The following is a 27,409-nucleotide window of genomic DNA, read 5'->3' as shown; positions in this document are numbered from 1 at the left end:
ACTGAAGCATGCAATGAAAGGCAGAGCCAAGCATTTGGAAGCCTTGATGTTAGAAGATAGTAACTGTTGACTGAAGGCCAAAACCAGACAAAACTCTGGGACTTCCATGAATATCATTCATGGTGATGGGTTATTTTATCACTTTCCAGGCATGCAAAGCCCTGATTGGGATGTGGACTACACTGCAGTCACAAGGAGAGGAAGTTCAATTCTTCACTTGACACCATATTCTTGACCTGATGTTGTCCAAGAGCCACTGTTTGCACTACTGATGCAAACGTATAACTATCCGCATCCCTCCTGCTGTGATCCTGATCTGCTTTTTGGCTCCACAGGCCTATTAACTGACTTTTTAAAATGCTGAGAGTTTAAATTAATGCAACTTCCAGCATCTTGCCAAGCATGTTCCTGAGCTGTTGTTTATTTATAAACTACTTTACTTGTAGGGAGTTATAGTATCATTGCAAAGGATTGATTCAGAAAGGGGATATATGTTGTGGGAAATGATGTAAGATGGCAGCAAGACTGCGGTGGTGATCAGCTGTTAGGCTGAGAGTTACGTAATCTATGCAGTTTAAACTGCTTTTGAGTCATTCCAGAATGTCTACACCAGGGGTAGTCAAACTGCGGCCCTCCAGATGTCCATGGACTACAATTCCCAGGAGCCCCTGCCAACATTTGCTGGCAGGGGCTCCTGGGAATTGTAGTCCATGGACATCTGGAGGGCCACAGTTTGACTACCCCTGGTCTACACATTGAAAATACAGAAGAAAAAGCAGAAGCATTAATAATGGGAGTGAGAATGGAGTAAGTCCAGCACTGGAGAAGGAAAGAAAACCAATGATGGTGCTGGGGAAACAGGCCAAAGATCACTAACTGTATCTCCTTGAATAGCTTGGTTTAACTGAGGCAAGAAGCCAGAAGAAATGCTGATAGAGAATGAACCGAGTGCTTGAATTCCCTGAGGCTTCATCTGACCAGCAATCTACAACAACAGAATTCATATTCGCCTTTCTTAACTCATCGATCATCATTAGAAGATTCAGAATAAGTGCATGGACAAAATGTCGAGATACATGTATGATGTTTGTGAATGCGTGTCAGACAAAACGTGGAAATATGCTGTTATTTTTTAAAAGAATATAAAATGTGACCAATGCTGTCTTTTAGGAGAACCTGGAACCCCTGGCATTCCAGGAAAAAAGGGTGCTTCAGGAAAAAAGGGTGACTGTCTTATTGGTTTACCAGGACCATCAGGCCTATGTGGAATTACAGGCCCACAAGGTAAGTTATTTGCAAAGGAACTAGCAGGTATGCAGTAGATGGGATACTCTGGGGTCCTACAGGTTTATATCAGATCCCCCATGCTGTTTAACATCTATGTGAAACTGATGTGAGACCATCCAGGCATATGGAGTGAGGTGCCACCCATACGTGGATGACACACACTCCGAGTTTTTAACCAGACTTTTATTTGGCTTTTATTTAGGTTTGGGGTGTGGACTTAGGGAAATATGCTTACATAGTGACAAATATGCATACTGATGTGTATAGGATATATGAAAACGTGCAGTGAATGAGGAAAGAGCAGTCTGTACTGCTGAGATAAGGTGACAAGAAAAAAGGCATCAAATCTCCTTTCAGGTTTTATTTCCTTTACTTGAGAGTCATTTGTGTCCCCCTTTTTATTTTGATTGTACGTGGCTAGGGGTTTAAGAGATTCCAGAGCAGGAGGAACTGGGCAACCTGTAGGAGATTCCAGAATAGGAGAACTGGGCAACCTTCCCCTCTCTATCTCTCAACCCATAGTCACCACTGATGTTCACAAATTTCCAAGCCAGGTTTCATGTTCTGGACTTCAGGGCAACATATTTGTAGATTTTTTTTCTGTAAACACAGACATGTTCATTGGATTTTTCCTTAGGAGCCAAAGGTGTGCCAGGACCCAAAGGAGACCCAGGTATTCCAGGATTAGACATCCCAGGGTTTCAAGGACAATTTGGACTACCAGGATTACCTGGCCCTCCTGGAGGTGAAGGTCTTCCTGGCATCAAAGGTCAGGCAGGCAGGCCAGGACAACCAGGAACACCAGGTATCACTTGTTTGCTATTTTTGTTTTACATAGGGAATTATCAATATAGTCTGTAAACAATGATGTGCACATGATGATTCATGCACTGGCAATTGGTGTACATGATTTAGGTCCTACATATCTGCAGGACCATCTCTCTTGATATGCTCCACTGCTTCACTAATTTGAATGAAGCCTGATAGTTCTTTCTTGCAAAATAGTCAAAGTGAAGAGGTGAGGAAGATTCCTGTGCTTTTAGCATTCCATGCACTGTACAAAATTGAGGGCATTTCAGTAAAGGGAATAGAGCATAAGAAATGTCTGTGATACTGATGAGAGCTCCAAGCATAGTTCACTGTATGTCCTATACTGTTTGGGTGTTCTTAACCTTGAAATGGACTTACATTGCATTGTTTGTATAACACTACTTTTTTTGCATTGCCAATGAGAAAAATGGACTATAAGTGAAGTAAAGAGAAATAAAGTAATGTGGATAACTTTGAAAGGACTGAATAATGTTACTAATAATGGTACTGTAAGTCATATAGAAGGCATTTCCCTCCAGTTCTGTAAGGCATATCTGAGTATTCAAATAGCCTTTTATATACCATTTGGGGAAGGGAGGGGCTTCAGTGTGGTATAATGCCACAGAGTCTACCTTCCAAAGCAGCCATCTTCTCCTGGTGAACTGATCTCTTCTCCTGGAGATCAGTTGTAATAGTGGGAGATCTCCAGCACCACTAGGAGATTGGCATCCTAAGAGATGGCAGCCTCCAGGTGGGACCTGGGGATGCCCTGGAATTAAAGTTCACCTCCAGTTTAGAGTAAATGGACATATTGGACTCTGTGGCATTGTACCCCACTGAGGTCCCAGTCCTCGGGTGGACCTAGAAACCCTACCCCAAACATGAATTTACTAACAATCCAACCGCATGGGGAAACTGGCATTTCATGTGTCATTAGCCCTCTGCAGCCTCTTGAGCTGATTCCATTCCTGTTCAAAGTAGAAGGAGCAATGGGTGGACTGAAAGGCCATAGCCACTGGGAGTATGGAGGATTCACTTCCCTATCATCCCCAGTGAAGGTGTTTTTTTGTGCTTCCAGAGCATAAAGGAAAGAAGGATAGCAGGGATGCACTTGAGATGGCCAGGTAAAGATCTCAGGCAGCAGGGATGGGAAATAACTTTGCCTGAGATCTTTCCCCTGGCATCCTGGGTTAACAGGCCAATGATCTGATGAGGCATAAAATAGCTTCATGTTTTTTTAAAATAAAAAATCAGATGTAATTGTTTTCTGTGTCTCTTATGATTTATTTATCAGTGCCATTCAGAACACTGTGTTGCTTTGCTTGCTTCCCACAGGCCCAAGAGGAGAAAGAGGCTTAATAGGCCCTGTGGGTATTCCTGGATTACCCGGAGTCTCTGGGAATCGAGGTGTCCCTGGAAGCAGAGGTAAGTGATACAGCATCTGCCTTGTTTGTTCTTTGTACTGTTTGTAGATAAATTACTAGAGCAGGTGTTGATTTAATATGTCCTGAGGTTCTCAAAGTATAAGGCAAGCCACTTATCTTCATGAAGCAGTTGCCTGAGGAAGTCTGAGTTGCTGTCTTTTATTACGCTACTTGCTAAAAGTATTAAAGATCTGTAACAAAAACTTCTTTTAGTGGCTTATAAGAGTATAAAGTTTGAAGCAAATGTAGATATGGACCAATATTCCATTACACAAGTGGCTGTTTATGTTCCAATTTATATTTGTGGACAGTATTGAGACACGTGGAGCAATGAATTACACAGAGTTCTTTTGTCTTCCCTTGAAAGTCTCCTTAGGAGACCATACATTCCTTTGATTTTGTTCTAGCTATTTCAAGCTAACTGCTGTATTTGCCAGCCAAGTCCAGGCCACCAGACAAAACTTTTCACTAGGGCTTTCATCTTGATGACACCAAGATGACCTGTATGAGGCTCTTTTAAAACTCTTGGATGCAATTTAGGTAGTATTATCAATTAGATGCTCCTCATGAGACATTCTTGATGTATTGTAAGCTCTCCTCTGTGACTGTATGAGGTCTGGATCATCAGAATATCTCCAGTCATGGAGTTTTGCTTCATAATTCTAGCTAAGGCAGGATCTTCCTTAGTTTCATGTTCCACCATACCTGGAGGAGAGAAAACAACCAATGTATGTTGCACTGGTCCCCACTGTGGAAAAAGGCAGGATCTAAATGAAGTAAATGAATTAATAAACATATTAAATGTATGCAAATATAAAAGATATATCTGCAAATATTGAGCAGGGTGTCTGCATTTTGGATATCAAGTCACTGCTTTTTGAAATGTAGAAAATGGTAAAACATACTGCAAGTTATAAAAAGCAGCTGCGACTTACCCGAGCCGCTGTTGACACGGCGGATGGCAGGCAGCGGAAAGCGTGGCTGGCGGCGTGCGCACGCACGCGTGCGGCACAGGGGCGGGGCGGCGAGCGAGGGGCTATTTAAGCAGCCTTGTGCTCACGGCCCGCCCCTTTCACCTGCAGCAGAGCTGAGTGCGACCCACCCACCCTTTCCCCTTTCATGTTGTTACTGTTTGAGTTGGAGAGTTCATTATTCTGCTTATATTTTGACAGCTGGCGGGTGGCACAAGGAGAGGAGCCCGTTTAGGTTAAGAGTCAGGTCAGGGGCACCTGACTTTGGAAAGGGACCTTCATCGAGGTGGCCAAACTGTGATTTAGCCTGAACCCAGCTGCAGAATGCTGACATGACTCGCAGGGCCAGATGGCTCAGGGTAGGCCGAAGAAGGTTGACGCCTTCATCTGCATCCTGAGGGGAACATCTCCCTTGGTAGAACGCCCATGGCTAGGCTCAGGGCTGCATGAGGTAATGCAGACGGCCTTAGCTGTGTAGGGGCATGTGGTCGGCTGATCACAAAAAAGTGGGCATCCTCTCCTAGTTTAGCTAACATCTCAGGTTTTTTGTATTCATAAAGCTGTGGCCAGTTTTAAGAGCCATACAAGTCTCCGCATCTTTCCTCAGCCCCAAATGCACAGGCCTGCAAGTCAACAACAGCAGCTTTATTCTTATAGCTCTAGTAGGCTTTCCTAGTAGGCTCAGGATCGGTAACAACATAATTAAAACATTCAATAAAATATTATGATAAATTATAATCCTACTCTATGATTCTATGACTTGGGCATGTTCAGCCTGGAGAAGAGGAGGTTGAGAGGGGACATGATGGTTCTCTTTAAGTGTTTGAAAGGTTGTCACTTACAGAAGGACAGGGAGTGGTTCCTGGTGGCAGAAGAGGACAGGACCCTTAGTAATGGGTTTAAACTACATGTGGAATACTACTGGCTAGATATCGGTGGGGATTAACAGTCAGACTAGTTCAGCAGTGGAATAGGCTGCATAAGGAGGTGGTAAGCACCCCTCACTGGCAGTCTTCAAGGAGTGGCTGGACAGATACTTATCCTGGATACTTTCAGCTGATCCTGTGATGAGCAGGGGGTTGGACTAGGTGGCCTTTATGGCCCCTTCCAATTCTATGGTTCTATAACATAAAACATTAATTAAATACATTTTAACTTAGGGTTTTCAAAGTTCTCTCTAAATTTTGGATACCAAAGTGAAAGTGAGGAATGTAAAAACCAGAAAGTTGCTTTTGCTGTTTTGCCTTCTTTTAAAGAAATTCCTGCTACAATCCTGTAGCGTTTGATAGTTGCTGGAAAGATTTCTTCATTCTATTTTTTATGTGTTTGTTTGTTGCAGGATTTCCTGGCCTTCCAGGCCCAAGAGGAAGAAAAGGATCCCCTGGGGAAAATGGTGAGCCAGGTGATAAAGGTTCTCCTGGGATATCAGACTCCAGAATGACCTTTGGAGACAAAGGAGAACGAGGAGCCAAAGGTACACAGCAGTTTGTAGTACATTTACACAGCATCTATGGTTTTGTTATCAGGATTTTACACGCATGATGAATTTTAAATTTGTGGTAAAGTTACAGGTTTTAAGCTGTTTAGAACTTGAAAAGCACATGTAAATATTTACTTAAATGAAAATATAAACAGATACACATATCCCATTTCTAAACACTATTAATGCTGGAATAACAGTGATTTATAAACAAGACTAGGGGCCAAGCCTGTTACATTCAGGAATACAATGGACGCTAGGCGATTGGCTGGCCGCTGGACAGACAGACAGACAGACAGACAGACAAACCAGTTGGAGGAGGAGGCACTCAGTGGTGGGACAGTCACCCTGAGTGGATGTTAAGCGCTGAGTGGCACTTAAGTCGTGAGACATGCTCCTCCTCCAAGGCCTTACCAGAAGTATATAGTGGAACAGATTACACCGTACTAAACCTGTGGACTTCAACAGATTTAGGAGAATGTGTCTTATGTGTACGATTGTTCTGTGATATAATATGATGTCATGTTATCAATTGAAATAAGGTGAGAGAAATTGCGGCTTTCATTCATTAGGTGTCTACATGATCAGGTTTTAGGTACTCATAGCAAATTCCTTGTTTGCTCATCCTTCAGTGGCATTTCATTTGTTCTGTTTATTTATTGGTTTTTTTTTAATTACATTTAATTATTTTTGTGGATTATTTACAAACATATGCTCTCCTAACTTGGAGACCAGCCTCAGGTAAGACAAGGATATAAATACTTTAAATAAATAAAATGCAAATAGTTGCACAAAGCCCAGGAATATTACTTGAATCTGCCAGGGTTTTTTTGCCTATTATATTGAAGTGAGGATGCTGCTGATGCTGCTATTCAATTTAAGTCTTGTCACTGCTGCTGTAGGGATGCCTGGAAGAGTGGGACGCAAAGGAGAAAAAGGACAGCATGGTGCACAAGGATGCATGGGTCCTCATGGGCCACCAGGAACACCAGGTCCATCAGGTATATTGAGCTTTCCTTACAAGCCATGACATAAGCATTAAATTGCCATTCTTTTGCCATAACAGGAATTCTGTGGACATATCAGCATTTTCAATTGAGGAGGAGGGGAGGGGAAATTTCACCAGTTCCCTGATCCTTTGGATCTACTGAGCCACAGGACTACATTTCTAGGGGCAAGGAAGATTGCAGTATATTTAGGGAGGTGGTGGAGTTGCTATCCACAATTGTGACTCCATTTGCACCATTGAGAAATCCCTGAAACATTTCAGACTTCAAGAAGCCCCCCAAATGGTGGAATCATGCAGAATATGGTTGCGAAGCATAGCTGTGTACACTCTCACCTGGGGCCTCTTCCCTGTACACCCCTCCAGGCCCATCATATAACACCCAATAAATGTTTACCAATTTTTAAAAATATCTTAAAAAATCAACTACCTCCCATTAGGAAACAATTCAAGGACTGTCAAGAAACACCAGGGTTTCACAAAACCCTGGTTGAGAAAGCCATGGTAAAGAACACTGAACAATCTAAATCTTTTAACTTTCTCAGTTTTTTATGGTAAGATAATAGCCATGAAATATATGTGGTTCAAGATGCATGTTTGTGTCTATTGTGAAATGAAGAATCTAATTCATGGATAAAGCAGCACATTTATGATATAGGCAGGTTAGCTGTATGAAGCATTCCTGGACCATGACCAGAATGCATGCTTTAAAAAATAATAAACCACAATAATACATTAATGTTAAATGGAATTGTAACAAATACACTAATTATATTTAAGCATCTGATGATTAGGGTAGGGATGTAGATGGTAAAAGCAAATGAATGGACCTGCCTTACATACAGTCATAGTAATCTGGCGTTCATTTTCACTATCGCAGGCTGCTTTTTTCAGCAATCCAGTCATGCAAACTGTTGCCCGGTAGTGGCTATATGTGTAGACAGAGCCAGGGAATTAATTTTGACTGTGCACATGAATGGCATTCCACGGCAGCCAGAACATGGTCACATCTGAGGATATACTTCAGGCATCTTATGAAGTAGATTCAGATCCATAAAACCATATGCCACAATAAATGAATTACCCCATTAGTTGTCACAAGGCTTCTTTCTGGTTTTGTATAATTATAATAATTATATTATTCTGAAAATCAATTAAGGTAGTAGACATTATAATATATATGAAAATATTTTGAAAATTTGAATATGTGTATTTTATAAAGAATATGTGATCCTTTTCAGAGGGTTTTTTGCATTAAATTAAATGTTTTGCAAAATATTTATTTTGTATACGGTGTATCAATATTTGTATAATTGTTACCTGCCACTGACTTTCATAATATGATATAACTGAGGCTAAAGAACACAGAAATAATTACTCTTTAGATAGCCATTTGGATTAGTCTGGGAAAAGGTCATTTTAAAACAGGTACTACTGCACTGTTTTTTTTTAATTTTCTAGTTGAAACCCATAATATTATAGTAGCTCAAACTTTGCTTTAGTCCATTAGAAATAGCAATCCTGTGAACAGAAGGAATAAGTAGTCAGTGCAGAAGAAACAAATATCATGGGCTTGAAAGAAACAAGAAATTCCTTTGTTTGGATGATATTCTAGCAAGGGGAATTCCACTATAGATATCCAGGTTAATCCTAAAGCGTGTAAAAAAAAAAAAAGAGTATGCAATGTCAGCTTTGTTTACACTTTCAGGTTTGAAAGGTGATAAAGGACTTCCTGGAATTCTTGGGGCACAAGGACTGCCAGGAGCCCCAGGAAACAGAGGGGACATGGGAATACCAGGTATCTGGATGATCACTATGAGGAGAGTAGTGTAATACCCGCTCAAGTAAAAAATAAAACTGGATTCATGGCAATGTTTCTAAGGTCTGAAAGGCAGCACTGTATACATAAATGAAAAAGATGATGATTATACTGGTTTTAAATTATGAAAGATAAATACATGTAATTGTCATGAACCCCTGTTCATGACCTGTACTTTTTGTTCCTTTTGATGTTTGGCTTTTTCCTTTGTGCTCCCAGATCTCCTGTGAAGCTGTGGCACCTTCCTGGGCCCGCTTGAAAGTGCCCCTCCCACCCCCCTCTTGCATTTCAAAGCATCCTCCCACGTTCCCTCCCTTAACGCCCCTCGCACCCTCCACCCCCTGTTATAACAAAATTCTGAACTGCTGTCCTCATGCTAATATCGTAGACATTTGAGGTTTGGGCTTATTTTTTCTTTTATAATGTTCTGGGAATTGCTAAGAATGTGAGGAAGAATGCTCTATTCATCTGTGGGAGCGGTGTCATATTATTAGTGAAGGCGGATTGATAAATACAGCTAATGAACTCTGATAGTGGAACCTTCATCTGATTTGGTTAGAGAATCTGTAACTATTCAGATTGCAGCAAGAATGTGCTGAGGGGAAGGGGTATTGAACGCCAATACATATTTGTTTGTTTTATTTTATTTATATCCCACCCTCCCTGAGGGCTCAGGGCGGTTTACAGAAAAAAGGAAAAGATACAGATATGGTAACATATGCTTCTGTACTTTGTTCAGTATTTTATTTTTATAATTCATTGTTTATTCACTTCATTTATATCCCATTTTTCCCTTTTTCTTTAAACCAAAGTGGTTTAAAACATTATTCCCTTCTCCATTTTTTTTTCACACAACCTGGTGTGAGAACAAAGTTTGAGTTCAGTGGCACGTTTAAGTCCAACAAAGTTTTATTCAAAGTATAAGTTTTTGTATATGTGCACACTTCATCAGATACTGTGAAACAGAATATCCTCAACCATTGCATATAGGTAGAGATAGGGCAGGGGGGTTAATTGCCAGGAAGAAACTATGTGACAGTATCTGAGATTGGATTAAGGCAGTTACCAAGATCTGTGAGTATGTGACTAGCCCATAATCACCCAGCAGCTTTTTATGGCACAGTGGGCATTCAGTTAACCTCTACATCACGCTGACATTCATTCATTCATTCATTTACCGCCCTTCCCTACGGCTCTGGGCGGTTTACATAAAACATTTTTGGACATTCACATAGAACGCTATCAAAATCAATATAACAGTATAACAATAACAACACATCATCAACTGGAACAATTAGAATGGCACTTCAACAATAACTTGACAATCCCTCAGTAGGTTCGGCACCTGTAGATGTTATGGCTCTGTTGGCCCCACCAAATGCCTGGTGGAAGAGCTCCTTTTTGCAGGCCCTGCGGACTTGGGAGGTTCCGGCAGGATCCTGATCTCTTCGGGGAGCTCATTCCACCAGGTGGAAAGGCCCTGGCCCTTGTTGAGGCCCGACGTGCCTCTTTAGGGCCAGGGATCCGTAGCCAGTTGGAGGTGGTGGAGCGTAGAGCTCTTCGGGGGGTATAGGCAGGGAGGCAGTCTCTCAGATACACTGGGCCCAGACCTTAAATGGCCTTAAAGGTGATTATCAAAACCTTAAGCTTAATCCGGAATTCAACTGGGAGACAACCGAGTTCTTGGAGTACCTGCTGGATATGAGATCTCCATGATGTCTTAGTGAGAGTCCTGGCTGTGGCATTCTGCACCAGTTGTAGTTTCCGGATCAAGGATAAGGGTATGCCTGCGTAGAGCGAGTTGCAGAAGTCCAGTCTGGAGGTGACCATCGCATGGATCACTGTGGCTGGTTCCAGGTAGGGCGCTAATAGTTTGGCTTGGCGGAGGTGGTAAAATGCCAGCCATGCTACCTTCGTGACCTTGGGTTTCCATTGCAAGGGAAGCATCCAGGATCACACCCAGGTTCCTGGCAGAGTGAGTCGCTAGGAACTGCACACCGTCCAGGGTGGGTAGGCGCGCTTCCTCCCATGGTCCCTTCCTACCCAAACACAGGACCTCCTCTTTGCAGGATTGAGCTTCAGACGACTCTGCTTGATCCATTTGTCACTGCTTCCAGGCTTATGGCTAAGGATTCTGGGGGGGGGGGGGAGTCAGGGCAGTCATCCAGCAGGAGGAAGAGCTGGCTGTCATCTGCATATTGCTGGCAACCCAGCCCAAACCTCCGTACCAGCTGAGCGAGAGGGCGCATGAAGATATTAAATAGGATAGGAGAGAGGACTGCTCCTTGTGGGACTCCACATGTGAGCTGGTGACGGCTAGATACTCTCTCTCCTATTGCTACCCTCTGTCTGCGACCCTGGAGGAAGGAGATCAGCCATTTGAGGGCTGTCCTCCGTATCCCAGCGTCGGCAAGGCGGTGAGCTAGGAGCTCATGACTGACTGTGTCAAACGCTGCTGACAGGTCTAATAGTATCAGTAGCGCTGACCCACCTCGGTCCTGTTGGCGGCGGAGGTCATCCGTCAGGGCGACTAGCGCTGTCTCCACCCCATGGCCAGGCCGGAAGCCCGACTGAAATGGGTGAAGGGCTGAAGTTTCTTCCAGGAATGCTGAAATTTGGCCCGCAGCAGCCCTTTCAACTTCTTTTGACTTGCTTTGATTTAGTGGTTATTATCTTTTCAGAAAGTTTCCAAATAACCTAACATTATCATTGCAGGTCCTAAGGGTGAACAAGGTTCTTCAGGTTTGCCTGGACATGCAGGTATACCAGGGTCTCCTGGACTTGTTGGTGTTCCAGGGGATAAAGGAGAACCTGCTTCTGCTAAAACAGGAAATCCAGGACCCAAGGTATAGAAAACAAGCACTAACTTTGCTGAAACCATGTACTGCTTTGGGGGTTGGTTATTGTTTACTACAATTAAATTAAAACACATTTCATTGATGCATCATAGGGCAATCCAGGTCCCCCAGGAGAAAGAGGAAGAAAGGGTTTAAGTGGATCACCAGGCCTACTAGGCCTTGTAGGAGAACCTGGACATCCTGGGAACAGAGGGGATTCTGGGATACCAGGAACTCCAGGTAAAATACTTTTTTTTACCAATGCAGAGCAATAAGCTAGAGAATAAATTCTAAAATTATATAGAGAAAACTGTTTTCTCACTTGAAGGATTACTAGGTATTACAGGGCTTTTGTAAGAAGGCAGTATTTCAGACTGGTCAACCACACTGATTCTTCTAGATTTTTTGAACTAACAGTGACTTTCCTAGTGATCATCTCTATATGGCATGTGTGTAATGCTAAAAAATGTTTTATGAAAGCTCAACTCAATGAAATCATTAAAATTAACAGCTATATGAAACAAATTAAAATGGTAAAAATTGTTTAAAAATCAAAAGGACGGGAGGGGCAGGAAGAGGTCTGAGATTTTATTGCATTGTTGTTAATAGGCTGGCTTCAGCCATAGGCCTGGTGGAAGTGCTCTGTCTTACAGGCCTTTCACTTTAGCAGGTAGTTGAAGATAATTTGAATTAGGACTGATTCCTTTTAAGTATAGTATCAGTCCTGAATAATGATTTTAATTTTCGGTTTTATATTTGTAATGTATTTTATCCTAGGTGTTTTATCCTATGCCATGGGCCCCGAAAGGAAGAGAAGCCGCTAATAAGTCTTCTAAATAAATAAATACAAATAGAGACATAGAGCCTTCAAAGAGCCTTCTTTTAATACTCCTGCAAATGATTTATACCTTCTTCTGTATACAGGGCATCCAGGATGTGCAGGTGATAAGGGTGATAAAGGGAAGCAAGGATTACCAGGACAAAATGGCATCAGAGGTCCTCCAGGTCTGTGAATAGAATTGAGACTTGATTAATTGGTGTTTGATTAAAGTAAGTGTAAGCTGAGGAAACAAGGTATGACAAAGGCCCATTATGCATGGAGTGGAAGGTCTGCATTCGGGGTGGAATGGTGGCGGCTAAAATCACCAATTATGCACGCTGTAGGCAGCAACCGGGCGCAGAGTCAAGATATGCTGCTGAAAAAGCCGCGTTAGTGAGATGCGGGCACAACCAGAAGCGACTCTGGAGTAGCCGCGTGCATAATCGGATACTCTGGGTTTTGCCGCCATTGCGTTCCATCCCATGCGTAAGCGGTTTGCTTCGCTTCTTCCTCCTCTGCATTCTCGATGCCGCCGTTTCAGCGGCTGTGCATAATAGGCCATTGATAGGATTAGTCTAGGTGTGAGTTAATAGGTTCTGGGAGACCCATTGTCCTAAATTATGCATCTCTCCAGGGTGTGGAGGAGGCCGCTAGACTGTTAACCACTTTGATTTTGTATACTTCCAAAATACTTTTTCTGGCTCTTAGCCATTGGCATCCACTTTGTTTCATTTTGGACCCTGTACATATGATTTTGGGGTGACATTAAAGTCAATGAAAATTAAACAAAACTGAGTGAAGAAAGGTGACTGAATCCGACTCAGAATGATGCAAACTTGTCTCTATGTTTTGTTACTAACTTCTTCAAACTACATCTTTTTAACAATGTTAACACTGTTTGTGTAAATTTAACATATGAGCACAATTTCCAATTATTGTCCTTTCAGATTTTTAAAAAATATATATATTTACAATACTCAGGTTCAACTGCATTACCTGGTGATGATGGACCTGCTGGTGAGAGGGGTGATCAGGGACGTGATGGTTTTCCTGGTTCACCAGGTGAAAAGGGATCACAAGGTATCTGCCCCATGTATAACTTACGTTTTATTATGAACCTATTTTATTCTATCACAGGATAGTTATAGAATTTATTATTTTCCAAAATAATTTTAATGTTGAAAACTGTTGTCTTAAAAATCAAATCCATAATTCGGGGGAACTTCAGATCCATCTCTGAATGTGGAAGAAAGCATCTTTAACCAACTTTAATTACTCTATTCCCCTGTGGGAATAGAAGATAAAGCCACAATTTTCTATGCATTTGTCACATCAGTTCATTAATTATTGCAATGCATTGTTTATTTTTATTTATTTATTTATCATACTTCTATACCGCCCTCCCCGGAGGCTCAGGGCGGTTTACATTATAACAGAGAACCATACATAAAACAGTCTGTAGAACATGTACATCGATAACCAACAATTGCAACCAAACACAACACAGTATAACAGTAAACAACAGGTCCAGGGCTTGTTGATGGAATTCTGAGGGGGTGGCTTATTGACTGATTGATTGAGCTACAGGTTCTCAAGGCCTACCTGGTCCGAAAGGTGAGGGGGTATTTTATTGCTTTGTGTGTCAAGCATGGTGGGGAAATGCATTTTATTTTGAGATTTCAGTTTCTAATTTAAAAAAAAGTGTTCAGAAACTTCAGTTGTTCAGAAGCCAGGTTGCTTTGGCAGAGGAACATTGAAGTGACTATATCAGACCTAAATGAAAAAATATTCATTGGTCATTCATCTGTTTCTGGGGTCAGAGCTATACAGCAGGGGGTATACAGCCATTAAAGATCTTGAAACCAGACTATTTTCTCCCATATGAACTTCCCTGGGAACTAAAACCTTCTTTCAAGGCTATAAAATCTGCTGCCTTCACTGCTGCGCTACCTGAGCTCTGGAGCTCCCTCCCTAAAGATATTTACTTCCGACTATATCTACTGTTATTTAGGCACCAGGCTAAGTCTATATCCCTCATGTCCAAGGTTTTAAACATTGGTTATGATCTTTTCTGCTATGTTTTATGGTTTTAGGAAAATACTTTGTCTTTTGCACTTTTTTATTATTAATGCAGTCATGACCAGATTTATACTCTTCTAAGCCTGTTGACATCTATGGAATTTGAAGTGTGTTTCTCTGCTTATGATTGTACTTTTACCATGATTTTATATTATGTATAATTTTAATTGTGTAATTTTTTGAAGACTTTAAGGAATGTTTGATTTAACTATGACTAGTGATTAAACATTTTTTGGTCAATATAAAAAATATTTTCATACAGGTTCTCCAGGCCGAGGAGCTACAGGTTCTCAAGGCCTACCTGGTCCTAAAGGTGAGGGGGTATTTTATTGCTTTGTGTCAAGCATGGTGGGGAAATGCATTTTATTTTGAGATTTCAGTTTCTAATTTTAAAGAGCCTGCTCCAATGTAATAGGAAGCTTACAGAACTGTGGAATTTGTAAGTTTAAAAAGCCTGCCTTAGAATAAGGCTAGAGCATATACAGTATTGAATGACGGAGAATTTCCAAGACTATTCTTAACCATAAGATGGAGTTATTAAAGAAGGGAAATTATACTTTTCAGTAACCATGGGCATTCCAATAAAAAAGGCCATGGGCATTAAACCACAAAGAGGCAAAAATAAATTGTGGTAGCAAATGCATAAGTAATACAACTAGTCTTGTAACACAATTTCACACAATCTCTCTGTCAAAATATTTATTTAAAATGTATACTACTTTGACAGATCTAGATGCTATTGCAATTTTTTCTCAAATACATTAAAGCTAACATGTACCTTTCTAAATATTATGTAGGTATCAAAGGAGATATGGGAATGGCTGGTTTTCCAGGACTGCAAGGTGCTAAAGGTCCTAAGGGGGACCAAGGGCCATGTGGACCTCCTGGCTTACCTGGACAACCAGGACTTCCAGGGGAACTAGGGACAGTGGTTAGTGGCCCAAAAGGAAATAGAGGCCCTCCTGGACCAGACGGAAAACAAGGTAGGAATTTGGCTTAGGTCTGTTCTTATTTAATATTACAGTCATATCCATTTTGAGCGTATCCACAAGATTTAAGAGAATTGTAGGCTATCTAGTTTTTAAAAACAGTAAACTCTATAACTGACCTAATTATGCAGTTGTATATGTTTGCACATTTTGTGTGTTTTGTAGTCTTTGGTACCGAAATAGAAAACAGAAATATATGAAAGAATGTTTTGACTGATAAAATATTGCAATATGATTCACTTGCAAAAAGGCAAGAGGAATTGTGCTTAAAAGTCTATGAGACTCCTGTTAAATGTAAAAACTACAACACTTTGATAGATCAGTCCCGAGTACTTTGAGTGAACTTCCTTTAAGTAATTTATTATTTCCTGGACACTGGTGAGAACTGGCTGTTATGGACTTTCTGGGCTGATTGAAATTCTGCATCACAGAACAAATTCTGTGACTAGTGATGCATTCTCAACTAGAGTACTGTTGTACCCCCAGTCCTTACTATTGAATTTCACTGACATGGATTCTTTATTGCTATGAATATTATTAGAATAGATAGTGATAGCTATAATTGTTGTTCAGGACTCATTGTCAAAATGAAACACTAAAAAGAACATGGAATGAATAGAACCCAATAGAATGTCAAATGACACACTGAGGTTTTTCTGTTTGTATAGGATTCCTTCTTTAAATGATAATTCCTAATTCCCTTTATTAATCCAGCTCTTTCAATACAGGTGTTCCTGGTATTCCGGGGCCTGCTGGGCCGCCTAGTTACAGTATTAAAGGCAGTAAAGGTGTTCAGGGAACAGGTGGATCACCAGGACTTCCAGGACCTAGAGGTGATACTGGTTTGCCTGGTCCTCCAGTAAGTAAAATTTCTTTACCGTTATTGAATTTGATCCTATTGGAGGGATGATGAATGTATCTGCCCAGATACAAAACTGAAAAATGACAGATTACCTAGGCAACACAATACAGGGTAATCTTAGATCATTGTTGTCTTCCTCAATAGTGGTAAATAATATACATTGAGCGGACACATAGTCCCAGTTCCACTTTTTTCAACATACCAGTTGGGTGGAGGGATTCATAACTCCTTCATTTCCTGCCAGCTCTCCCCTCCAAGGCTTTTCCCCCCAGATGGGTCGCCAAACCGTGAGTGGCCAGGGAGGGCTCATTACTGACTCTGATCTGCTAGACTACAATAGCAGTAGGAAGCCACTGTATGATTGGACCCTCTAGTCACACCTAATGCCTGGTTCCATCATCTGTGGTAGCCATGTTGCTCCTTCTCTTTTAAATCAGTGGAGAAGCCAAGCAACAGTGTCTCCTATCTGGGCAGTTGCAAATTTTCCTCACCCACTGCTCATTCACCCCATACTTGGGGAGATGGGTAACTAAACAGTGAGTGGAGTACTGCAGACAGGGCAAGCCTCAGTGAAATCCAATCCTGGTAATGAGAGCTGCCACTGCTCTAAGGGAGAAGGCACGCAGTGGCAGTGGTTGTCCCCTAGCACTGCTGGGACTGAGCCAGGGCTGTGCCTCTTTAGGGAGTCTGCAGTATCCATGCCCTAACCTTTTCCTCCAAATTAAGAAAGAAAGTAGATGTTCTGTATTTGTCCAGCCATGCAAGTGCTGGGGGATGTCTCCAAAGGGAGAAGTCAGCTGGCACTATTTGCTGTCACCAATCATTTGCTGCCTGTGTTGGCCAAACAGGTAAATGGTGATGGCAGTCAGGAGAAACAGCAGCTGTTGCCACTCACTCACCCTACCTCTCTATGCGTGATGATTAATGCCACTCCTTCTCTGCTGTCACTGCTTGCTTCCCATGTGAGCAATCAGCAGAAGCAGGCAAAAGTTGCTATCACCTGATTTCTGCCTCTACCAGCAGAGGGGTTATATTGCACTAAATTTACTAGAAAATCCAACTGATGAGCATTGTGCACAGGATCTCTCCCAAAGCTGTGTTTCCTTCAAATGGTGAACTTCCAGTTTTGGAGATGGCAGAGATTAGAAACTTTTCAGTCAAGGGGAGGGGGTTGTCCCGCCTGCTGATTCTCCCCTGAAAATTCTGTCCCATATAAACATTAAGAAGAAAATGTATTTTCCTTGCAGCATTTAGTGGTGCCCTCTACCCCAGGCAACAGGCTTTGTTATTATAACAAGTAATATTAATGCTTAAAAGGAAAGGGGTCACCTAAACTCTGTACTTTAATAATGTCCAGATGTTTATAGTAAAAAACAGGGACTCCACATTCCTCTCTGCCTCCCCCCATCTCCCTTTCCAGCATCTAAACAAACTTTACTTTCATGTTTTAAGGTGCAATTTCATAACTTTTGTGCAAATCAACAATTGTGTAATGCTGGCTAATATGCTTTATCTTCATGCCTGTGTGGTGACTGAGCACACAGCAACATAAGACACACACCTCTTGCCACAGGAATCAAGGGTTGGGAGGGCAATTTTTCAGATTTGATGGTATGGCACAAGTGCATTATTGCACCTGCTCAGACCAAAAAAAAAGGGGGGGAGGCAAAAACACATGCCATGATTGGAGTCCTGACCACCGATGGGAGAAGACCACAGATGCAGAATGCCATGGCTTAAATTCGGAGTGAACAGAGAAAAATAAAGAAAAACGTCCTATTTTTGTGGTTTTCCTTGTTTCTTTATTCTCTAGGACTTCTGTCAAAAGTCCTAAACATGTCAATACAGACTGGTATCCCCATACCTATGTGAGCCTGTGGCCAGTATTATACTATTAATTTATATAAGGACTTGTCACTGATGAAAGAACTGAAAACGGAGAGTACCTGGATTCCGTTTTTGACAGAAGTCCTAAAGAATAAAGAAATAAGGAAAACCACAAAAATAGGATATTTTTCTTTATCATATTGCCAGTGGGTAGGTCTGTTCCTCTCTGTTTGCTTTAATTATTAGACCGTCCTTTATATACTCTTGTAAATTAAATTCGGAGTGTACATATAGAATCAGATGTAGTGAAAATACACAAGCAAATCATCACTGCGGAATCAGTCTCAGAGAATCTTCTGGATCTGGGTCCTCAGAACAGCCTAGTTTATGTTTCCATTGTTATCTTGCTTGCAGGGAATTGATGGTACCACTGGATATCAAGGTCCTAGTGGTAAACCAGGTCTTCAAGGACTTGTGGGCAGAAAAGGTAATATTTTTTCTGAGAGCAAAGTGGTTGCCTCTGTGTATGACAAAAGCTGCATAACTAAACCACCAGCTAGTGGTTTCCACATACCTGGAAGGCCTCCCCCAGTATGCCAAGGATATGATTTAATAAATGAATTAAAAGAAAAAATCCCACACATTTAAAATTAGAATAGGATGTGCTTTAGGAGGCACAGAATGTTGACAGCAGGTCAAAGTTCAGTAACAGGAAAAATAGGAGGGAAAATTGGCCTGTACAACCCCCTGAGAGCTTATAGAATCCTGGGAGTGATTGTTTGGAATGGGTTGTATTATCATTGTTTTCATCGTGGTCATTGTAAGCTGTTTTGAGACTGCTTTGGGTAGTGAAAAGTAGGATATAAAAAACAACTTTTCTTCTAAGCAAGGAGCATGACTTCAGCAGATAAAATAAGAGCGTTACTTTGCTTAGGATTTCATTAGCTATGGATGTTCCATTGTATTTACAAATGCTGTGACACTTATAACCAAACTCATGGCTAATTGTGTTGGGTCATCTTTTCAGGAGAAAAAGGCAATCGGGGACCACCTGGGCCAACTGGAATAGCAGGGTCTGCAGGGCCAAAGGGACCACCTGGTAATATTAGCCTCACTCTACTTTTCAGTCTTATGCAATTTAATATTTAATAAAAGATAACCAGTTCTTTGTTCATATCTTCATTGATAGGTCAGCCTGGACCACCTGTGCATGCTGTCCATTTCCCAGGAAATCCAGGACCTCCTGGGTCTCCAGGAATCTCAGGAAATCCAGGAGATCCAGGTCCTTATGGGTTATCTGGACCACCAGGTATACATTTCATAATATTTTCACATTAGACATGGATACTGCCAAGAGGAGTACAGAATAGGACGGGGAATAAATTAAGAATTTGGAACAATTCTATTATGGTTGAGTAAACATTTGCTATAGGTCAAATGGGTAGCATGTTACTATCCAATTAAAATCATGTAATCAATCCTTAGTGCTTCATTGAATGGGGTTTTGAACCTGGTCCCTTCACTTTCTAGTCTGACATTAGGACTGCTGTTCCATACTGACACTTGAGTGCTGGCATAAGGCCACACATCAATGGCTGAGAAGTAGAGTTTGTGTCTGTCTAGCTGAGAATTACTCTGATGAATATTTCTGTGTCATTCAGAAGCATGCATATCCCTCTCAGCATGGTGGTTGACGCAGCATCTCAGTACATAAACTTTGTCTCTCTCAAATGAGCCACACTTCTTCAGAGACAGTATAGATAAATAATGTAGTTTTATAGCAGTTTGTAATCCACACTTAAAAAAAAAAACATTTTGACTAGCAATGTAGCAGTTTTTGAGCAATAAAACAAATATTGGCTTGATCATCATCTCTGTAGCAGCCATACTGTCATTGCTTGGTATTACAATTCAAACAGTTTCTGCTACCCTGCTCCTAGTTCCTTTATTAGTAAGGGGTCCTAATTATAAATTGTGGGGAAAGGGGATAGTAAAGGGCTGCATTTTTAAATAAACTATTCTGTCTAAATTGATAAATACTGTTTGTTAACGTGTGTTTTCCTACCTGAATCCAGGGCCCCCAGGCATGAAAGGTCAGCCAGGCAGTCCTGGGATATCTGGCAGACCTGGACCATGTGGGCCGAAAGGAGACAAAGGATTTAAAGGACATAAAGGTAACACCCCCACCCACAAGATATGGGCAACAGTATACGGAGCGCTTGTGCTGAAGGAATTCCTTTGGCATTATTTCAATGTTGTCTGTTTTGACATCTCAAGACCTGAAACTCTTCTAGAGCTCTTTTGCAGGATTTTCAAGCATTTATAACTTATAGCCTGCTATTTGAATGGCATGGATGTACTGCCTTAATCTCATATTTCTGCTAGGAGTATGCAGTCCCCTCCCCATTATTTTTTCTCAGTTTAGGTCTTTTGGACCCAAAAATCCAAATCCCAGTATTGATAAAGTATTAGGATCCAAGAGTTTTTAGAAATCTCAAACTTTCTCAAGACTAATAGATCGATTCGAAACTGAAAAACACTGAGGAAATAAAAAAGCAGCAGCAAACATGCTAAAAACAGCTGAGAGGCAGCTCAGCTGGGGCTCTTTTGGGCAGTCCCTTTAAACCAGACTTCCCAAAAAAGCTTGCCAAGCAGCTTGACCCTATGGAGAGAACTCTCCACACTGGCCCAGCTAGGGCTCTGCTCGACAGTTTGATTGAGACTGAATTGCACAACGGATCCTGCCGAGCAGTCAGTTTCGCTGCTGAGTTTAGACCAGACTGCCCAACACAGTCCACTCAAGAGCTGATCGTGCAGGGAAAGTTCTCCCTGCAATCTCAGTGGGCTTTGCTGGGCAGCCCTTTTCAGACCAGACAGCCCGACAGAGCTCTCTGAAGTGCCAAGAAAAGCAAAACCAGGCTGCCCAGCAGAGTCCCAGCAGAGCCTGCATGGAGAGTTCTCCTTGCAGGCTCTGCTGGGCAGCCTGGTTTTGTTGGTAATTCCTGAATATATTTTTAAGGGATTTGTTTTGGTTCTCCCAAAAGATCCTGGCTACATTTGGGAAGCTGAAATATACTCCAAAAATACCAGTAAGGTTTCCTTCAGTTATATGTTGGGTTTGCTGGCCACCAGACATACCATTTTCAAATGATATGTGATGATATTATACAACAGGGGTAGTCAAACTGTGGCCCTCCAGATGTCCATGGACTACAATTCCCAGAAGCCCCTGCCAGCATTTGCTGGCAGGGACTCCTGGGAATTGTAGTCCATGGACATCTGGAGGGCCACAGTTTGACTACCCCTGTTATACAATATGCAAGCTGTAGTGCCATCAGCAGTCCCAGCAAAGAATCCCTCAGTCTTCAAGTCACATTTCTTGTCAGGGAAACTATAGATGAGATGCAGGATCTGTTTAACTAGAATTCCTTATGCTTTATCTTCATAATGTATTATTATTATTATTACTACTACTACTACTACTACTACATTTGTATACCACCCCCAAAATCAGTTCAGTCACTGGGAGAGGATTCTACCATTTTTTCCTCATGTTTCTTCCACAGTGGACTCCTTAGGAGGAAACGGGCAAAGGCAGTGCTGTACTTGGCCTCATCCCCTATACTAATTGCAGATTCAGAGCAGCTATCTAAGCTTGTAGAAGAAGCATCTGAGGAAAAGGTTAAATTTCCTACCCAGTGAGACTTCCCTATTCTTTAGAGCAGCATTGTTTTTAACATTTAAAAAAAAATTAATATTAGATTTCCTAATAATGGAATTCTTGGATCAGATCTAATAAATAAGTTATTTATTTATTAAGAGGGGCATTTTTGGTCAGTTTACCTTCTTGCATTCTACAGTGTTCCTTTAAAGAGCTTCAGGAGGAAGGGGGAGGCATAAAAATCCGCTCCACTACTTTATTCTCAGTCCTTTGGCAAATATAACATTTTTCAAGCTATTAACAAGGGGATCAGATGAAAGGGTATAAGTATACTTAGGGGATTCTTTGGGCTGTTTGGAAAGAACTCTAAGGCACAGCATTTAGGGAAGCCTTCTACACTTTATTTCAGTGGCCAGTTGCTTGAGATGAATCACTTTTTTCATACTATAGGCACCATTGCAGTCTTCCATACAGAAAAAAACAGAGATTCTACATATCAACTTAAAAATATATTCTTTTGTTTTGATGTGGCAAACTTAACAAAGGATGTGAATACCTTTATCTTTAGTCACCATAAATCTTATGTAATAGCAAAGTCTTGATATTGCAATCTCATATTCAGTCAAGGATACACACATGCAAAATATACTCTAATCCATTTTTTTAATTCATAGGTTTACCTGGATTGCTTGGTTTACCTGGTATAATGGGACCCCCTGGATCCCCAGGACTATACTTACCTGGCACAGCAAAAAGAGGCTTCATCTTTTCACGGCACAGCCAATCAGCAAAAATTCCTTTATGCCCACCTGGGACAACTCAGATCTATAGTGGCTATTCTCTTCTTTTTGTACAAGGGAATGAGCTAGCACATGGGCAAGATCTTGGTACTTGTATAAATATATGATTCAAATACATATAGATGTATTCATTTATTTACTTGATTTATAGCCAGCCTTCCTTGGTGAAACATAAGGCAATTACAATTCAAAGAAACTTGTCTAAAGCCGGGGTAGTCAACCTGTGGTCCTCCAGATGTCCATGGATTACAATTCCCATGAGCCCCTGCCAGCTTTTGCTGGCAGGGGCTCATGGGAATTGTAGTCCATGAACATCTGGAGGACCACAGGTTGACTACCCCTGCTCTAAAGCATTATTACATATCATAATGCAGAAAATGGGTTATAAAGCTAAAAGACAATGCAGTTAAAAGCAAGGTGATATGTTCAATAAACATTACAATTGACAACAATCATCAATATATCTAATTCTCAACATGGCCAAGTTTGTGGTTACTCAAAGCCAGAGAATAGGAACAGATGATAGATGTACAAATCTGAAAAATAGCCCATATTTTCAGAAAAAGGTTAAAAAAATAAAATTGGGGACCTAAAACCCACCAAAATAACAGAAGCAGTAGCTTCAAGTGGGTAACCATGTTGGTCTGAAGTAGCAAAACAAAAATTGAGTCCAATGGCACCTTTAAGACCAACAAAAGATTTATTCAAGACATGAGTTTTCAAGTGCATGCAATCTTCCTCAGACAAAATAGAAAAAGGATCATAAGAGTACAGATATAAGGCAAAAGTACATTAGTGGCAGATTAGTAAACTGTGTCATAATATCCAAATTATGCAGTATGATAGATCCTTGCTAAGACAGCTAACCAGTCCTTTGAGTTCAGTTATAGTTCACAAAAACACTGGAGAAATAAAAATGCTAAGGTTTTAATTAATGGCAGATACTTTCCCAGTTGTAAAAAGAAATAATTAAAATAGACTAGTTGCTTGCCCCATCCATCTCCACTCAAGCATGGAAGCATCCCCACAAGTGACAAGATGCTCTGTTATTTTGTCCTGAAACCAGAGAGTTAGAAGCAGTAAGAAATAAATACCCTCAGTGACTGTTATTATGGAGCCTCACTATATTGCCAGCCTTCATGCCTTGGCTGCAACTGGGCCTGGCTGGGTGGCCAGAACTTTCCAGGGGATGAAAGCTGCAAGGGAGAGGGAAAGAGGGAAAGCTGGAGACAGGACAGCAGATAATGGTAGGCTGGGGAGGGAAGAGAAGGAAGCAGGAAAGGGGAAGATATCATGGGCTTTCAGGAAAGAGAGAAAATAGGAATGGGAAAATAAGATACCTCCAGCGGGTCCTTACAGATTTCCCATGTGTTCCCTTATAAAAGCCATCTCTTGTGTAGTTCCATTATACAATTGTTTTAATTGCTTTATAAAAATCACTTCCTGAATATTTGTTTCACACATTGATCTCAGGCAGGCCATTCCATACAGAGGTGATCTTTTTTTCTTTTCTTTTTTTGCTGAATATGACTCAGTTTTACTATGTAAAGGGAAACCTGAAAACATTTAAGCAATTAAGCATCCATATTACATTTTTCACCAAATAGGATGCATATAGAACCAGCTCTGTGCAATAAGCTTATTGCAATTATTCACCCGATAAAACCTCTGACCTGGAATCACACCTGTCAAAAACTATTATTATTTTTGGGACTACAACTTCACTCTCCTGTGTTCCATTCTAGACCTCTCTGTTAGTTGTTTCAGAGAGTTTTTGAAGGCTGCTACTAAATCATAAACATCTTACATTCAGCTGTTTTTTCCCCTCACTTAAAAAAAAAGCATTTTATGTCTTGTTCAATCATACTTAATTATAGTGCTTCCCAAGAATGTGTGGGTTTCCCCATAAATGTCTCTTTTATTGAGATTTTACAACATTTATGCATAAAATAATTCATCACAGCATCTCTACTTAATCTTCTAGGAACAACAGGTAGCTGTCTTCAGAGATTTACCACGATGCCCTTTTTATTGTGTAATCCCAGCAATGTGTGTAGCTTTGCTTCTCGCAATGACTATTCATACTGGCTGTCAACTGCAGAACCAATGCCGGCTGATATGGCACCAATTTCTGGAAAAGCATTGGAACCCTATATTAGCAGGTAGTGTTTTAATGCCTTGGGGTGTTCCTTCTTGGACTGTATTCCAGCACCAATATTTCTTTTACGAAGGATATCAGAGGTTATGGCATGTTCTTAAACTCTATGGTATAGGCTAAAAACAATACGAAATAACTGGTTTTCCATTATTTTTAGTCAAGTTACAGCTAGGGGTTGCATTATATACTACAGAATGGACATAACCAGAAAGTATTTTTGCTTTAAAATAAAATAAAAAAATGAATAGCCGAACTTGGTTTATATACATTGATTTAGTTTCAAAGCTTGAAAGGATTTGTCTCCTTGCAAAATGCAGTTTTGATTTGCACAGTTTTTCAAGGGGACATTAAAGGTTGCGGGACATTAAAGTTTGTGCAGCTGCATAATGCTCCAGCACACATTCAGGTGCTTTCCTCCTGTGCTGCTTCTCTCAACGGGGATAGGGGCATGGTGGGCATTATTGGTGTGACATCAGGAAAAAATCAGACCTCACAAATCACTAGGAATTGCTGAAAACTCTTATGAATAAAAATTACCTAATAGAATTCTTTTCAGATTATTCTTTTCCACCAGACAATGCAGTGGCAGGAAATGGGAGTTGGGGACAGGGGATTTCCCAGCAGGGCTGAACAGTTCTGCTTCAGAAGCTGGATCCCAGTCTGTGGACTGATTTATCACTATCTTCAGCTGTCATCAACAGGTTCTCTGGAGAGGTGTCACAGACATTTTATAAAGTAAAAGGGCTAGGATCTTTTTTTACCTAATATTTTTGTAACATTGTAGGTGCATTACCTGTGAAGGTCCTGCAATGATAATAGCAGTCCACAGTCAAACGACATCAGTCCCACCATGTCCAGAAGGCTGGCAGTCTCTTTGGAAAGGATTTTCTTTTGTTATGGTAAGAAAACAATAAAAACTATTTCTGCAACTCTGAAAAAGTAACACGGCGACCCAAAAAAATTCTGAAATTGGCCAGCCATGATATTGAAACATCTAGGCAGTAGAATCAAATATTTACATTTTTAATTGTGCTTAAATCAAAGGATTGTCTAGAACAGAGGTAACATATTGTGTGCTTAGTGCAAATTATCAGCAGCCATAAAAAAAAAAACCCTGGAGTGATTATGCTCCCTAGTCATATTTCTTTTGCAGGCAGAATAAGGGAGGCTTTGTCCTAGTTATTAAATTACATAAAGCATCTGTCAGGGACAGGCTAGATGGTCAGAATGCTCACATGGAGCCATGTCTGCAGTTATATTCTGTACAACTCAGGGCCACTAAAGATGATTGATGCAGGCTGATGGTAATGGTGCAGGGACTGGGAAAGTAGGATAATCAAAAACCAAATGAGTTTTTTGTAGCCAAGAAAACAGTTTGCTGCCTGGGATTGTGTTAGAACATGTAGAGAATCTGGAATGAGAGAAAGAATGGAACCATACAAGCTGAATGCCAACTTGACAGCCCGGGCACCCGCTAAGATGATGTGCTCTGTTGAGCAGCATCCTGGAATTTATGGTGGTCCCCTATTTTGGCTATGCTGTTTTCAGAGATAAACAGCGACTGTATAATACCCACTGGAAGCAGAGCATAATAGTCCCTTTAGTTTTGAAAGGTGATAGTTATAATCCTGCCACCCAGTACTCCTTTTAAAATATATTCATCCATTTTACTTAATATGATAGAAGACTGGGATCACTCTACAAGCTTATTGAAACCTGAACAAGGCTGGCTTTTGAAAGGGCTATAGCACTATAGACCACCTGACACTGGCGACCCTGATTCCAAAATATACTAAGAAAAGAAGTCACCTCTCTGCTGCTTTGGTTGATCTATTCTCAGCTTTTTATTCTGTAGATCAGTCTAGATTATGACATAAATTGGATAATACCAACATCCATAGGTTATTTTGACTATTGAGGAAACTTCATCTGAATCTTAGGGTCTGGATTAGAGCAATAATGCAGGCCCAGCTTCCTGACCCAATTTTCCTACAGAAGGGGGTTAAACAAAGCTGCTTGATGGGAACCCATTTGTAATATACTATTAAACTCTTTTTGGAATTAATGTGCTGCTTTTCATTTGGTGGTGGAAACTGGCAATGGTATTAACTTAATGCTGGCTATTGCCACCAATACCACTCTGTAGCCTCATCCTCATAGTGGGTACTAATGTTCAAACATGTTTCAACTCCAGTATTACTTACCTGCATTAAAAAAAATACCACTGAACCATGTTCTCATGGAAGAAATGTATTATTACAGTATACAGGTGCAGGCTCAGAAGCATCTGGACAGGCGCTGGCATCTCCAGGATCGTGTTTAGAAAAGTTTTATGCCATCCCATTTATAGAATGTCATGGCAGAGGGACGTGCAATTATTACTCAAACTCCTACAGTTTCTGGCTGGCTTCATTAAATTCAAGAAAAATGTTCAGGTATGCTAATTTATTCTGCAGAGCCCAAAATCTTTTGTCTGTGATGTCAAAGCAAAGTACTGCTGTTGCAAAAGTGACAATTGTCTCATACTTTTTGTTACTAAGGTAGTTTCATGTATATTATACCTCCTACACTGACCCTTC

At 40.9% G+C, this 27,409-nt stretch overlaps 1 protein-coding gene across 1 annotated transcript in view; it reads left to right on the top strand.

Moving 5' to 3' along the window:
• COL4A3 (collagen type IV alpha 3 chain) overlaps positions 1–27,409 on the top strand; it is an 88,410-nt gene that overhangs the window by 59,959 nt on the left and 1,042 nt on the right. Inside the window, exons 31-51 of the mRNA XM_077348833.1 lie at positions 1,171–1,284; positions 1,925–2,092; positions 3,433–3,522; positions 5,832–5,966; positions 6,875–6,973; positions 8,687–8,776; positions 11,513–11,643; positions 11,748–11,874; positions 12,559–12,639; positions 13,436–13,534; positions 14,796–14,846; positions 15,331–15,516; positions 16,251–16,381; positions 18,626–18,698; positions 19,239–19,310; positions 19,401–19,520; positions 20,287–20,385; positions 22,547–22,759; positions 24,657–24,834; positions 25,615–25,729; positions 27,093–27,265. Coding sequence (XP_077204948.1) covers positions 1,171–1,284; positions 1,925–2,092; positions 3,433–3,522; positions 5,832–5,966; positions 6,875–6,973; positions 8,687–8,776; positions 11,513–11,643; positions 11,748–11,874; positions 12,559–12,639; positions 13,436–13,534; positions 14,796–14,846; positions 15,331–15,516; positions 16,251–16,381; positions 18,626–18,698; positions 19,239–19,310; positions 19,401–19,520; positions 20,287–20,385; positions 22,547–22,759; positions 24,657–24,834; positions 25,615–25,729; positions 27,093–27,265 — 2,545 coding nt within the window. The remainder of the gene's footprint in view (positions 1–1,170; positions 1,285–1,924; positions 2,093–3,432; positions 3,523–5,831; positions 5,967–6,874; positions 6,974–8,686; positions 8,777–11,512; positions 11,644–11,747; positions 11,875–12,558; positions 12,640–13,435; positions 13,535–14,795; positions 14,847–15,330; positions 15,517–16,250; positions 16,382–18,625; positions 18,699–19,238; positions 19,311–19,400; positions 19,521–20,286; positions 20,386–22,546; positions 22,760–24,656; positions 24,835–25,614; positions 25,730–27,092; positions 27,266–27,409) is intronic.

Source organism: Paroedura picta, chromosome 8 (assembly GCF_049243985.1).
Source record: "Paroedura picta isolate Pp20150507F chromosome 8, Ppicta_v3.0, whole genome shotgun sequence".
In the NCBI taxonomy this organism is placed as follows: Eukaryota; Metazoa; Chordata; class Lepidosauria; order Squamata; family Gekkonidae; genus Paroedura; species Paroedura picta.
Note: the sequence above shows the minus strand (reverse complement) of the source record. Positions and strands in the feature narration are given on the sequence as shown.